The sequence below is a fragment of the Anguilla anguilla genome, chromosome 8 (assembly GCF_013347855.1).
Source record: "Anguilla anguilla isolate fAngAng1 chromosome 8, fAngAng1.pri, whole genome shotgun sequence".
Classification (NCBI taxonomy): Eukaryota; Metazoa; Chordata; class Actinopteri; order Anguilliformes; family Anguillidae; genus Anguilla; species Anguilla anguilla.
The window spans coordinates 8,371,789-8,386,484 of NC_049208.1; the positions used below are offsets into that span (position 1 = coordinate 8,371,789).

Genomic DNA, 14,696 nt, shown 5'->3' on the forward strand with positions numbered 1-14,696 from the left:
ACCTCTTCTTTGGCTCATGACCAACCTTTCCACAAAATCATGTGCAAATCTCTGAATCCATTCGGGAGTTATGCGCCTTCTTGTGATAGGCCTGGCCCATCGCCACGCTCCCTCTTGGTCAGTCTACAATCTTGTGATTGTAACTTGCTTGTAACATAGAAATGAAGTAACCCAGGTTGTGTAATAAAGCCCATGGATGGTTGTATTTCTGCAAATGCATAGTATACAGAACTGTTAATACTGCTTTCACTTTCAACGGCATCAAGGAAGTTAATTTGACAGCGTATGTGTATGTTTGAGTGATTAACTTAAAAGATCTGTCATAGAGCTAGCTAGCACGTTCAGTTTGCTGTAGGCATATATATATAGCCAACGTTAGCTAGGTCACTATCGGTATTGTTTAGAGAGTCATGTATTTTGGGTCAATGAAACCGGGGGGGTAGGGGGGGGAGGAGGGTGGGGGTGTCAAAATGTAATCTTGCCCAGAGCGCAAAGAACTAGAACTGGGCCTGATTTTAGGATTCACACAGTGGCAGGAAATGTCACTCATGCAGTACACCGTTGAAAAAAAATAGTGTTAGCTGAAAAAGGAGCAAATACGTCACACTTCCACACAGGCAGTTTGCATCAGTGTAACAGAATCATCTGTGAATTAATTTTACGGTAGGTTAAAACAATGAAAACCATGCTGGTCTGTGTCTGGCTGGTCAGCAGTCTGAATCACATGATCTCAGGTGAGTTAATCATTTTCTCTGTACTACTGATGCTTTCAAAGAGCTTCACTCAAACCTTAAATATATACTCGCAGTTACAGCTGTGTGTCTATGTGCTATCTTTAGTCCTATAGAAGTAAAGAGAGAATGATGCACAGACTTCTGAGTATCATTCTCAACAGCTAAGCCTGTTGTCATTTTCTTGTGTAAAATAAGTGTAGTGTTTAATACAGAGATAAAGCAATGTGTCCTACGTCCGTTGTGAGCTTTTAAGTATAAATTATTAGATTGTGATTGCAATTGTGATTCAAGAGCCTGTACATAAACTTTGCATGAACGATGAAGGTGCACTTCACTGACTTGAAGTGCTTGGTTCTTTGGAAAAGGAAATTTTAATGTTTAAAAAATGTGTTTCTTTACTCTAAAATCAGAAGTTTTTTTTCCATGCATTTCTGGGTTTTGTAGTGGAGTTAGGAGCATGAGTTCAACCCCCTTCCTGATTAAAATTTTCTCCAGGGTTAAATAAATATTTTGTAAAATAAATGTGATCTTTTGCACTATGCTTTGAACTCATATCTAAGAACATTGCTTAATCTGCTCTGGAGAAAGGTATTTATACAACATGGAAGAAGTACTGTTACTTCAGCTACTAATTGATAATGGTTGCTACCCAGATAATAGTTGCTACCCAGATACAGCTCCAACTATCTAATGAATGAATGATGATTTATACTTATTTCAAACATATTTATATTACATTTATAAGACATTTTGAAGACACTATTGTCCAGAGTGGCATACATGCCTATTTCCCTGACCATTGTGCTGTACTGCCACCAGGTCTTAACGGACCACAATGGAAACTATAAGAGTGCACTCAGTAGAGTGCAGATCTCCGCCAGGCGTGTTAGCTTTGCTGATGCAGCAATAGAGGCTACACAATCAATGCAATCAGACAAATACAATATTACAAGTTTTTACCATGTGCCACTGAAAATCCCAAAAACGCAGATTCAGTGAAGTAACGCTATTTCATTCATATCAGCCACGGTGTGTTAGACAGAGCTAAGGTTGACGTTATAGTCTAGCACTTTCCTTTCAAATGTGGACAGGAACAATCTGGACGGGAACAATCCCAAAAGGCCAGCGATGTAAAATATCAATTTCAAGGTGAAAATGCCAACAAAATTATTGCCACAGATTCAAACATTAACATACCCTGTTAGTTGGTGGATTATTTTGTTGGCATTTTAACATTGAAACAGACATTTTACATTGCTGGTCTTTCATTCCAAACGGAAGCAGTTGTTGATCACTTGCGGCCCCTACCGGCCGGTTAGGAGGAGTGAGGAGTTAGAACTCAATGTATTTCAATGGACAATAGAGGGTATGCACATGACATCACAGTAGGTGGAAGTCACTGCGGTTACACCCACTGAGTGGCAGAAAGACTACTGAGTGATAGCGTTAGCGTTCAGCTTGAATGCCGTGAAAACACAAAGAACACATCTAAAATGGGAAAGAGCTGTTGTGTGACTGACTGTACAAATAGATTCAACAAGAAATCGGAGCTATTGTAAACACCTCACAGCTAGACCAATGAGGGTTTGTAGCTGGAGGGGAAGGCACCGCGTGTTTTCCCTTGGCTGGTGTGATTCAAAACAGGAGATGTTAGATATTTTTCCTCTGTTCGTAAGAACAGGGCACAATTACACTTAATAATGCACTGGTTCCGTCGCCGCAGGTCAGATATGAATACACTGCTTCATATCCTGCTTAAGACTGGCCTGAAACGGACCAGTAGCATTCTGGTTACTCTCCGTTCGTAAACGGGGCTATGCTGTCATCAGGGATATATCTGATCTGTCGCCGGGCTGTCAATATTCCAATGGGAGCATCAGAATATTCACAAATGCGCGGAACAACACACATCAAATATATCCATGACCACAGCAAGTAAGCGTAATAGTTACTAGGTTTTACTCTCGTGATAATCTGACTCCAAATGAAATTAGAATTTAAAATTTGGGTTTAACTATACGTGGGACTTGGGAGTGGTTACACTCGACTCTATCTTGTGCCATCATTCCTCAATATATGCTCCCGGGTTTAGCACTATTGTTAAATCTCAGTTCGGTGAAGGACCCAGAAGGTAGGAGGCTGACCACCATAATACATGCCTTCCTTTGTGCATAGATAGTTATGAGCCCAGGACTGTGTGTATCTATCGGGCTCCTTAAGGCAAATTTGACAAGAACCGGCGTATAACGCACATGGGTCCTCTTAAGCCAAAACACCAGAACCAATACCACCAATCCTGTTAGCAGGCAGATCGTGGTCGCCTATCTAACTTGAAGACCTCACTAAAGACGTTCGCTGTACTAGACCCCTGATCAGTAGGTCTTAGTCATAATTGTCCCCCTGAGTATTTAATCGGAATTTCGGCTGAAAAGAAGATAAAAATGGATTAGAGTCATGAAGACCACGCAAGTTAAAAATAAGAAGAATTTATTTAACAGGCAGGTATGTCATTAGCTTCAAATTCACAATCAATTATAATGTTTAAAAACATAAATACAGAGTAAAAAGCTATACACAAAATCACAGAGTCTGCGCAGTGTGGGAAGTCGATTGCGATCTTCCCTGTTCAGCTACGCACAGAACACAGTGCAGTGTGGGAAGTCGGTTACGATCTTCCTTGTCTAGCTACACACATAGCACAGAGTATGTGCAATGTGGGAAGTCGATTACGATCTTCCTTGTCCATCTACACACAGAGCACAGAGTATGTGTAATGTGGGAAGTCGATTACGATCTTCCTAGATTGCTTTGTCTCCCTTCCTTTAAGCCAAATCCCGCGTTTGATCCAGGCGGCATTGCCATAAATTAACCTGGACGAATGATAAAATCTGGAATTTCGGCCCCCACCATTTGGAGGCTGCTGTTAAAACAATTAGTGGGGAAATTAGGAAAAGGAGATGATTACCAGAGAGGACATTCCATTGTGATAGTTTATCCCTGAGTTTCTGAAACTATGTTTAATTAAATGTTATTTGGTATGAAACATATTTCATTCAATTTCTTTAATTTCCCTGAATAACGCCATACCAAACATGTCCAGGGGATGTAATATTATGGTGCAGTTGTCATGAAAATACCCTTTTGTTGAACCATTTTACATGCAATCCATGTTATTACTACATAAGGCGTAATACAGTAATATAATGAAAACATGTGCATGGTTTGTAAGGTTTTACGGGGTTTTTGAATATGATAAACAGACGGTTTAGAGTCCAGATCCAGAAAAGAAATAAAAAGTGTAATGGCAGAGGGGCACTGTGGTACTGTCCCGCACAGTTGCCCCACCATTTGGCCAGAGGCCTGATGATCTTTTCACCCTTGATGGTCCCAACACACACACACCCACAACCCTAGACAAAGAGACTAGTTCCCCTTATCTTAGTTGTGTCCAGATGGCAACATTCCAGAGAGCCAACGGCTTGCTCACACAACCATAAATAACCAGTCCAGTTCCCCTTATCTCAGTCTTGGCCAGAGCGTAACAGTCCAGAGAGCCAAATGGCCTGCTCATCCAGAGGAAGTCTGAGTAACTTATTGTTTTACCACAAGGCTCTCGGGTCCTTTGAAGTACAGGATGAGTCCCAGCGTGCCGGCTCGTTCAAATGCCAGCCTTTTCTGGGTCCCAGTTTGACTTCCCTCTTACACTTTTTTGTCTTTTTTACAGACTGCCGAAAGTTAAAGAAAAGTGAATCAAATGGATCCCTGAAATTTGCAGAAACAACTGGAATCCAGGCACCGAAACGTGGATTTGCGGTTGTCATTTTGTGTCAGGTATGTTGGATTTTTGGGTAAAATCATACCTTAAGTTATGTAGGCTACAGTATTGACTACTCATCAATTAAATATTTAGCATCTTTCATTTATATTCTGTGTAACTGTAAAGTTTTTGTCAGCATTTATTAAAAAACATCCATGATGATGAGCCTTCTGTTCTACAAACAAAGGGGGGATGGTTAGATAGTATTAGCTAGACAAGCATATACATTATTAAGGTATGATTTTACCCAAAAATCCAACATACCTGACACAAAATAACAACCGCAAATCCACATTTCTGTGCCTGGATTCGAGTTATATCTGCGAATTGCAGCGATGCATCGCTTCTCTTTTCTTTCTTAGCTTTCGGCAGTCCGTAAAAAGATAGCTCCGATTTCTTGTTGAATGTCCATGGACCACTGGTTCTTTGGTAAGTTGTAAGGATCACTGTCGAGTCCAACTGCCTTTAATTTAAGCAGATAATCGTTTGTTTTACTCCCGGTTTTGCAGTTTCCTATACTAAAGGCAGCCATGTGGCGGCATGTTTTGCCACTCAGTCCCGACTGAGGGGGCGTATTCCGGTGGGAAAGTGACCCTCTATAACAATGATGGAAATTAATGCAAATAAAATACTTGTTGTTGACCGATTTGCAAAATATTTGAGAAATGAGGTCCTTGGCCTGCTGCCAGTATGCACAACAATTATTAGGTTGATCGGCCCAGTAGTATGCAAGATTTGCTGCGGACAGATACACAAACAGATACAGGTGTGAAGCATCTCCAGATAGATACAAAGACATCACTCTCACAGTGAAAGGTAAATTTTACCACATTTTCCCATAGCGTGTCAAGACTTGGGTGCTACTAGAAGGGTTCTATGAGTAATGTGTAACCATCCAGTAAATGTATGTATTTCATTCCACTAAAATGTAGAAGTACAAATCACCATTCTGGAATGAAGTACATTCCAGTACTTCTGAGTTGAAGTTGAGTTGAACTTACAACCGAGTTTGCATAGCCAGATTTTATTCTCATTAGATTATTGTGATATATTGTTAAACTGCATGCAGCATTTAATGATATTATGGCAGAATCAAGTACAACATCCCTTCTGCAATGTTTGAGTACTTCATGGCTTGCTTCACAGGGGTGTCTTTAGGAACAAATAACCAACGTGTTGTAACTGGAATTCGTTGCTCATTTCCCGCAAACTCAAATAGTTTTTCACTGTAATTACTGTCATTATAAATATATAATACATATTAATAATTATTAGCACCTTGTAAATTGTGAACCACCTAAAATAATCAAAATAAAGTATTTGAATAATGGCAAATAAAACATGTTGATATTATGCGAAAGATAATTTCATGAAAAACCATCATATAATTTTCGATTGCCTGGCATCCATTTTCAGATGTTCATATTGTGTTCAAAAACGTCCATATTTGTGGATTACTGCAACAGACAGAGTGCAGGTGTTGTACTCCGTCTCCCTTGGAAACCTGTCTCTCCACTCTCATATCACTGTGTCAGGTGTGGAGAAGACAGACAAAACAAAGACCTCAGTCTCACTGTAAAAGAGGCAGTAGCAGAGGTGTGAGAGGGCCTATGTGAGACATCCAATCAGGCATGCTTATATCTCCTAATACCACCCCCATCTTCGCCTCCCTCTCTCACTCTCGCTCTCTCTCTGCAGGCTGTGTTCTGTCTGATTCTGAACCCATAGACATCACTGGGTTCACAGGAGACTCAGTCGTCCTGCCCTGTGCCTGTACTGATGTGCAGAAGAAACCGGAAAAGATCAAATGGACTGCAGATCCAGGAGGCCAAGACACTATTATATTTTCACAAAATCCTCCCAGTGTCAACGATCGCTACAAACACAGAGTGCAGGTTTTGGACTCCATTTCTCCTGGAAACCTGTCTCTCCGTCTCTCAGATCTCACTCTGTCAGATGGGGGACCATACAGGTGTGAAGCAGATGGGAATTACAGAAACATCAGACTCAAAGTGAAAGGTACATTTGACCACATTTGCCCATAGCATGTCAAGGACGGGGTGACACTGGGTGACACAAGGGCTCTATCAGTTTTATTTAACTTTACAGTAAATGTATTTGTTTCATTGCACTAACATGCACAATAGAAATCACCATTATCGAATGAGTCTCATTACTTCTGCACCAAAGTTGAGCGGAAGTTTAATCTCAAATTTGCACAGTGAGTTTTGATAAGAGATACTTTTTTTAATCCTTTGATTTCAAATTTTCAGTTTTTCAGTAGATTATTTTGATACATTTAATTCATGCAGAATTTATTGATATTAGGACAGAATCAAGTACAACATCCCTTCTGCAATGTTTATTCCTTCATGTCTTGCTTCACAGGGGTGTCTTTAGCAACAACTAACCAATGTGTTGTAACTGGGAATAATTACTTATATCCCTCAAATTCTAATCATTACCGGAGTAATTATTGTCATTATAATTTTTGCCCTTACAGCCTTGTAAGTTGTGAACCATATAACCTAAAACCATTGAACTGTATTTGAAAAAATAACACATAAAATAGGTTGATATTATGTTAGATATGATTTCATATCATTTTCCAATGCCTGGCATCCATGTTCAGATGTTCATATTTTGTTAAAAAAGTCCATATTTGTGGATTACTGCAACAGACAGGGAGCAGGTGTTGAACTTCATCTCTCTTGGAAACCTGTCTCTCCTCTCTCATATCACTGTGTCAGAAAGTACAGGTGTGAAGAAGACAGACAAAACAAAGACATCAGCCTCACTGTAAAAGAGGCAGTAGCAGAGGTGTGAGAGGGCCTATATGAGACATCCAATCAGGCATGCTTATATCTCCTAATACCACCCCCATCTTCCCCTCCCTCTCTCACTCTCACTCTCTATCTGCAGGCTGTGTTCTGTCTGGTTCTCAACCCATAGACATCACTGGGTTCACAGGAGACTCAGTCGTCCTGCCCTGTGTCTGTACTGATGTGCAGAGGAAACCTGAACAGTTCGAATGGACTGCATATCCAGGAGGCCAAAGCATTGTTAAATTTTCACAAAGTCCTCCCAGTGTCAACGATCACTACAAACACAGAGTGCAGGTTTTGGACTCCGTTTCCCCTGGAAACCTGTCTCTCCGTCTCTCAGATCTCACTCTGTCAGATGGGGGACCATACAGGTGTGAAGCAGATGGGAATGACAGAAACATCATACTCACAGTGAAAGGTAAATTTGATCACATTTGCCCACAGCATGTCAAGGACGGGGTAACACTGGGTGACACAAGGGCTCTATGAGTTTTATGTAACTTTACAGTAAATGTATTTGTTTCATTGCATTAACATGCACAATAGAAATCACCATTATCGAATGAGTCACATTACTTCTGCACCAAAGTTGAGCGGAAGTTTAATCTCAAGTTTGCACAGTGAGTTTTGATAAGAGATACTTTTTTAAAACTTTGATTTCAATTTTCAGTTTTTCAATAGATTATTTTGATACATTCATTTCATACAGCATTTTTTAATATTAAGACAGAATCAAGTACAACATCCCTTCTGCAATGTTTATTCCTTCATGGCTTGCTTCACAGGGGTGTCTTTAGCAACAACTAACTAACATGTTGTAACTGGGAATAATTACTTATATCCCTCAAATTCTAATCATTACCGGAGTAATTATTGTCATTATAATTTTTGCCCTTACAGCCTTGTAAGTTCTGAACCATACAACCTAAAACCATTTGAACTGTATTTGAAAAAATAACACATAAAATAGGTTGATATTATGTTAGAGATGATTTCATATCATTTTCTAATGCCTGGCATCCATGTTCAGATGTTCATATTTTGTTAAAAAAAGTCTACATTTGTGGATTACTGCAACAGGCAGAGTGCAGGTGTTGAATTTTGTCTCCCTTGGAAACCTGTCGCTCCACTCTCTTATCACTGTGTCAGAAAGTACAGGTGTGGAGAAGACAGACAAAACAAAGACAACAGTCTCATTTTAAAAGAGGCAGTAGCAGAGGTGTGAGAGGGCCTATATGAGACATCCAATCAGGCATGCTTATATCTCCTAATACCACCCCCATCTTCCGCTCCCTCTCTCACTCTCGCTCTCTCTCTGCAGGCTGTGTTCTGTCTGATTCTGAACCCATAGACATCACTGGGTTCACAGGAGACTCAGTCGTCCTGCCCTGTGCCTGTACTGATGTGCAGAAGAAACCGGAAAAGATCCAATGGACTGCAGATCCAGGAGGCCAAGACACTATTATATTTTCACAAAATCCTCCCAGTGTCAACGATCGCTACAAACACAGAGTGCAGGTTTTGGACTCCATTTCTCCTGGAAACCTGTCTCTCCGTCTCTCAGATCTCACTCTGTCAGATGGGGGACCATACAGGTGTGAAGCAGATGGGAATTACAGAAACATCAGACTCACAGTGAAAGGTACATTTGACCACATTTTCCCATAGCATGTCAAGGACGGGGTGACACTGGGTGACACAAAGGCTCTATGAGTTTTATATAACTTTACAGTAAATGTATTTGTTTCATTGCATTAACATGCACAATAGAAATCACCATTATCGAATGAGTCACATTACTTCTGCACCAAGGTTGAGCGGAAGTTTAATCTCAAGTTTGCACAGTGAGTTTTGATAAGAGATACTTTTTTAAACCTTTGATTTCAAATTTTCAGTTTTTCAGTAGATTATTTTGATACATTTAATTCATGCAGAATTTATTGATATTAGGACAGAATCAAGTACAACATCCCTTCTGCAATGTTTAATACTTCATGGCTTGTTTCACAGGGGTGTCTTTAGCAACAACTAACCAATGTTAGTTAACCAACTAACCAATTTTTTGCGCCTCTACATCATGAAACCTATGCACTTGTTGTACGTCGCTCTGGATAAGAGCGTCTGCTAAATGCCTATAATGTAATGTAATGTAATGTAATGTGTTGTAACTGGAATTCATTACTCATATCCCTCAAATTCTAATCATTACCGGAGTAATTATTGTCATTATAATTTTTGCCCTTACAGCCTTGTAAGTTGTGAACCATATAACCTAAAACCATTGAACTGTATTTGAAAAAATAACACATAAAATAGGTTGATATTATGTTAGAGGTGATTTCATATCATTTTCTAATGCCTGGCATCGATGTTCAGATGTTCATATTTTCTTCAAAAAATTCCATATTTGTGGATTACTGCAAACAGGCAGAGTGCAGGTGTTGAATTTTGTCTCCCTTGGAAACATGTCTCTCCACTCTCTTATCACTGTGTCAGAAAGTACAGGTGTGGAGAAGACAGACAAAACAAAGACATCAGTCTCACTGTAAAAGAGGCAATAGTAGAAGTGTGGGAGGGACTAAGTGAGACATCCAATCAGGTGTGCTTATATCTCCTAATCCCTCCCCCATCTTCCCCTCACTCTCGCTCTCTCTCTCTCTCTGCAGGCTGTGTTCTGTCTGATTCTAAACCCATAGACATCACTGGGTTCACAGGAGACTCAGTCGTCCTGCCCTGTGCCTGTACTGATGTGCAGAGGAAACCGGAAAAGATCCAATGGATTGTACGCCCAGGAGGTCAAAGCACTGTTATATTTTCACAAAATCCTCCCAGTGTCAACGATCGCTACAAACACAGAGTGCAGGTGTTGGACTCCATTTCTCCTGGAAACCTGTCTCTACGTCTCTCAGATCTCACTCTGTCAGATGAGGGAGATTACAGGTGTGAAGCAGATGGGCACTACAGAGACATCAGACTCACAGTGAAAGGTAAATTTGACCACAATTGCCCACAGCATGTCAAGAACGGGGTGACACAAGGGCTCTATGAGTTTTATGTAACTTTACAGTAAATGTATTTGTTTCATTGCACTAACATGCACAATAGAAATCACCATTATCGAATGAGTCACATTACTTCTGCACCAAAGTTGAGCGGAAGTTTAATCTCAAGTTTGCACAGTGAGTTTTGATAAGAGATACCTTTTTAAAACTTAAATATCAATTTTCAGTTTTTCAATAGATTATTTTGATGCATTAATTTCATGCAGAATTTATTGATATCAGGACAGAATCAAGTACAACATCTTTTCTACAATGTTTATTCCTTCATGTCTTGTTTCACAGGGGTGTCTTTAGGAACAACTAACCAATGTGTTGTAACTGGAATTCATTACTCATATCCCTCAAATTCTAATCATTACCAGAATAATTATTGTCATTATAATTATTGCCCATACAGCCTTGTAAGTTGTGAACCATATGACTTAAAACCATTGAAATGTATTTGAAAAAATAACAAATGAAATATGTTGATATTATGTTAGACTTCATTTCATAACATATTCTAATGCCTGGCATCCATGTTCAGATGTTCATATTTTCTTCAAAATATTCCATATTTGTGAACTACTGCAACAGACAGGGAGCAGGTGTTGAACTTCGTCTCCCTTGGAAACCTGTCTCTCCTCTCTCATATCACTGTGTCAGAAAGTACAGGTGTGGAGAAGACAGACAAAACAAAGACATCAGTCTCACTGTAAAAAAGGCATTAGTATAAGTGTGGGAGGGACTAAGTGAGACATCCAATCAGGTGTGCTTATATCTCCAAATCCCACCCCCATCTTCCCCTTCCTCTCTTTCTCTATCTCTCTTTCTCTCTCACAGCAGGCGCTGTTCTGCCTGATTCTGAACCCATACATATCACCGGACTCACAGGAGACTCAGTCGTCCTGCCCTGTGCCTGTACTGATGTGCAGAGGAAACCTGAACGGGTCAAATGGACTGCACATCCTGGAGGCCAAAGCACTGTTATATTTCCACAAAGTCCTCCCAGTGTCAACGATCGCTACAAACACAGAGTGCAGGTGTTGGACTCCGGATCCCCTGGAAACCTGTCTCTCCGTCTCTCAGATCTCACTCTGTCAGATGAGGGTACATACAGGTGTGAAGCAGATGGACAACACAGAGACATCAGACTCACAGTGAAAGGTACATTTGACCACATTTGCCCATAGGATGTCAAGGATGGGGTGACACTGGGTGACACAAGGGCTCTATGAGTTTTATGTAACTTTACAGTAAATGCACTTGTTTCATTGCACTAACATGCACAATAGAAATTACCATTATGCAATGAGTCACATTACTTCTGCCCCAAAGTTGAGCGGAAGCTTAATCTCAAATTTGCACAGTGAGTTTTGATAAGAGATACCTTTTTAACCCTTAAATTTCATTTTTCAGTTTTTCATTTGATTATTTTGATACATTCATTTCATGCAGCATTTTTTGATGTTAGGACAGAATCAAGTACAACATCCCTTCTGCAATGTTTATTCCTTCATGTCTTGCTTCACAGGGGTGTCTTTAGCAACAACTAACCAATGTGTTGTAACTGGAATTCATTACTCATATCCCTGAAATTCTAATCATTACCAGCGTAATTATTGTCATTATAATGATTGCCCATACAGCCTTGTAAGTTGTGAACCATATCACTTAAAACCATTAAAATGTATTTGAAAAAATAACAAATAAAATATGTTGATATTATGTTAGACTTCATTTCATAACATTTTCTAATGCCTGGCATCCACTTTCAGATGTTCATATTTTGTTCAAAAAAGTCCATATTTATGGATTACTGCAACAGACAGGGAGCAGGTGTTGAACTTCGTCTCCCTTGGAAACCTGTCTCTCCTCTCTCATATCACTGTGTCAGAAAGTACAGGTGTGGAGAAGACAGACAAAACAAAGACATTAGTCTCATTGTAAAAGAGGCAGTAGTAGAAGTGTGAGAGGGACTACGTCAGACATTCAATCAGGTGTGCTTATATCTCCTAATCCCACCCCCATCTTCCCCTCTCTCTCTCTCTCTCTCTCTCTCACAGAAGGCTGTGTTCTGTCTGATTCTGAACCCATACACATCACTGGGCTCCCAGGAGACTCATTCGTCCTGCCCTGTACCTGTACTGATGTGCAGAGGAAACCTGAACGGGTCAAATGGACTGCACATCCTGGAGGCCAAAGCACTGTTATATTTCCACAAAGTCCTCCCAGTGTCAACGATCGCTACAAACACAGAGTGCAGGTGTTGGACTCCGGATCCCCTGGAAACCTGTCTCTCCGTCTCTCAGATCTCACTCTGTCAGATGAGGGTACATACAGGTGTGAAGCAGATGGACAACACAGAGACATCAGACTCACAGTGAAAGGTACATTTGACCACATTTGCCCATAGGATGTCAAGGATGGGGTGACACTGGGTGACACAAGGGCTCTATGAGTTTTATGTAACTTTACAGTAAATGCACTTGTTTCATTGCACTAACATGCACAATAGAAATTACCATTATGCAATGAGTCACATTACTTCTGCCCCAAAGTTGAGCGGAAGCTTAATCTCAAATTTGCACAGTGAGTTTTGATAAGAGATACCTTTTTAACCCTTAAATTTCATTTTTCAGTTTTTCATTTGATTATTTTGATACATTCATTTCATGCAGCATTTTTTGATGTTAGGACAGAATCAAGTACAACATCCCTTCTGCAATGTTTATTCCTTCATGTCTTGCTTCACAGGGGTGTCTTTAGCAACAACTAACCAATGTGTTGTAACTGGAATTCATTACTCATATCCCTGAAATTCTAATCATTACCAGCGTAATTATTGTCATTATAATGATTGCTCATACAGCCTTGTAAGTTGTGAACCATATCACTTAAAACCATTAAAATGTATTTGAAAAAATAACAAATAAAATATGTTGATATTATGTTAGACTTCATTTCATAACATTTTCTAATGCCTGGCATCCACTTTCAGATGTTCATATTTTGTTCAAAAAAGTCCATATTTATGGATTACTGCAACAGACAGGGAGCAGGTGTTGAACTTCGTCTCCCTTGGAAACCTGTCTCTCCTCTCTCATATCACTGTGTCAGAAAGTACAGGTGTGGAGAAGACAGACAAAACAAAGACATTAGTCTCATTGTAAAAGAGGCAGTAGTAGAAGTGTGAGAGGGACTACGTCAGACATTCAATCAGGTGTGCTTATATCTCCTAATCCCACCCCCATCTTCCCCTCTCTCTCTCTCTCTCTCTCTCTCTCTCTCACAGAAGGCTGTGTTCTGTCTGATTCTGAACCCATACACATCACTGGGTTCACAGGAGACTCAGTCGTCCTGCCCTGTACCTGTACTGATGTGCAGAGGAAACCTGAACGGGTCAAATGGACTGCACATCCTGGAGGCCAAAGCACTGTTATATTTCCACAAAGTCCTCCCAGTGTCAACGATCGCTACAAACACAGAGTGCAGGTGTTGCACTCCATTTCCCTTGGAAACCTGTCTCTCCATCTCTCAGATCTCACTCTGTCAGATGAGGGTACATACAGGTGTGAAGCAGATGGACAACAGAGAGACATCAGTCTCACAGTGAAAGGTAAATTTGACCACATTTGCCCATAGTGTGTCAAGGACAGGGTGACACTGGGTGACACAAGGGCTCTATGAGTTTAATGTAACTTTACAGTAAATGTATTTGTTTCGTTGCACTAACATGCACAGTTTTTCAATTGATTATTTTGATACATTCATTTCATGCAGCATTTTTTTTTTATTATATTAGGACAGAATCAAGTACAACATCCATTCTGCAATGTTTATTCCTTCATGTCTTGCTTCACAGGGGTGTCTTTAGCAACAACTAACCAATGTGTTGTAACTGGAATTCATTACTCATATCCCTCAAATTCTAATCATTTCCAGCATAATTATTGTCATTATAATGATTGCCCATACAGCCTTGTAAGTTGTGAACCATATGACTTAAAACCATTGAACTGTATTTGAAATAATAACAAATAAAATATGTTGATATTATGTTAAAGATCATTTCATATAATTTTCTAATGCCTGGCATCCATGTTCAGATGTTCAAATTTTGTTAAAAAAAGTCCATATATGTGGATTACTGCAACAGGCAGAGTGCAGGTGTTGAATTTTGTCTCCCTTGGAAATCTGTCTCTCTTCTCTCATATCACTGTGTCAGAAAGTACAGGTGTGGAGAAGACAGATAAAACAAAGACATCAGTCTCACTGT

At 39.9% G+C, this 14,696-nt stretch overlaps 1 protein-coding gene across 1 annotated transcript in view; it reads left to right on the top strand.

The window, feature by feature from the left end:
* Window positions 1-672: 672 nt before the first annotated feature.
* Window positions 673-14,696, top strand: part of LOC118233915 (hemicentin-1-like) — a 70,333-nt gene continuing 56,309 nt past the window's right edge. Inside the window, exons 1-5 of the mRNA XM_035430030.1 lie at window positions 673-734; window positions 10,043-10,363; window positions 11,261-11,584; window positions 12,484-12,807; window positions 13,713-14,036. Of these exons, the coding sequence (XP_035285921.1) occupies window positions 677-734; window positions 10,043-10,363; window positions 11,261-11,584; window positions 12,484-12,807; window positions 13,713-14,036 (1,351 nt within the window). The 5' untranslated portion in view covers window positions 673-676. The remainder of the gene's footprint in view (window positions 735-10,042; window positions 10,364-11,260; window positions 11,585-12,483; window positions 12,808-13,712; window positions 14,037-14,696) is intronic.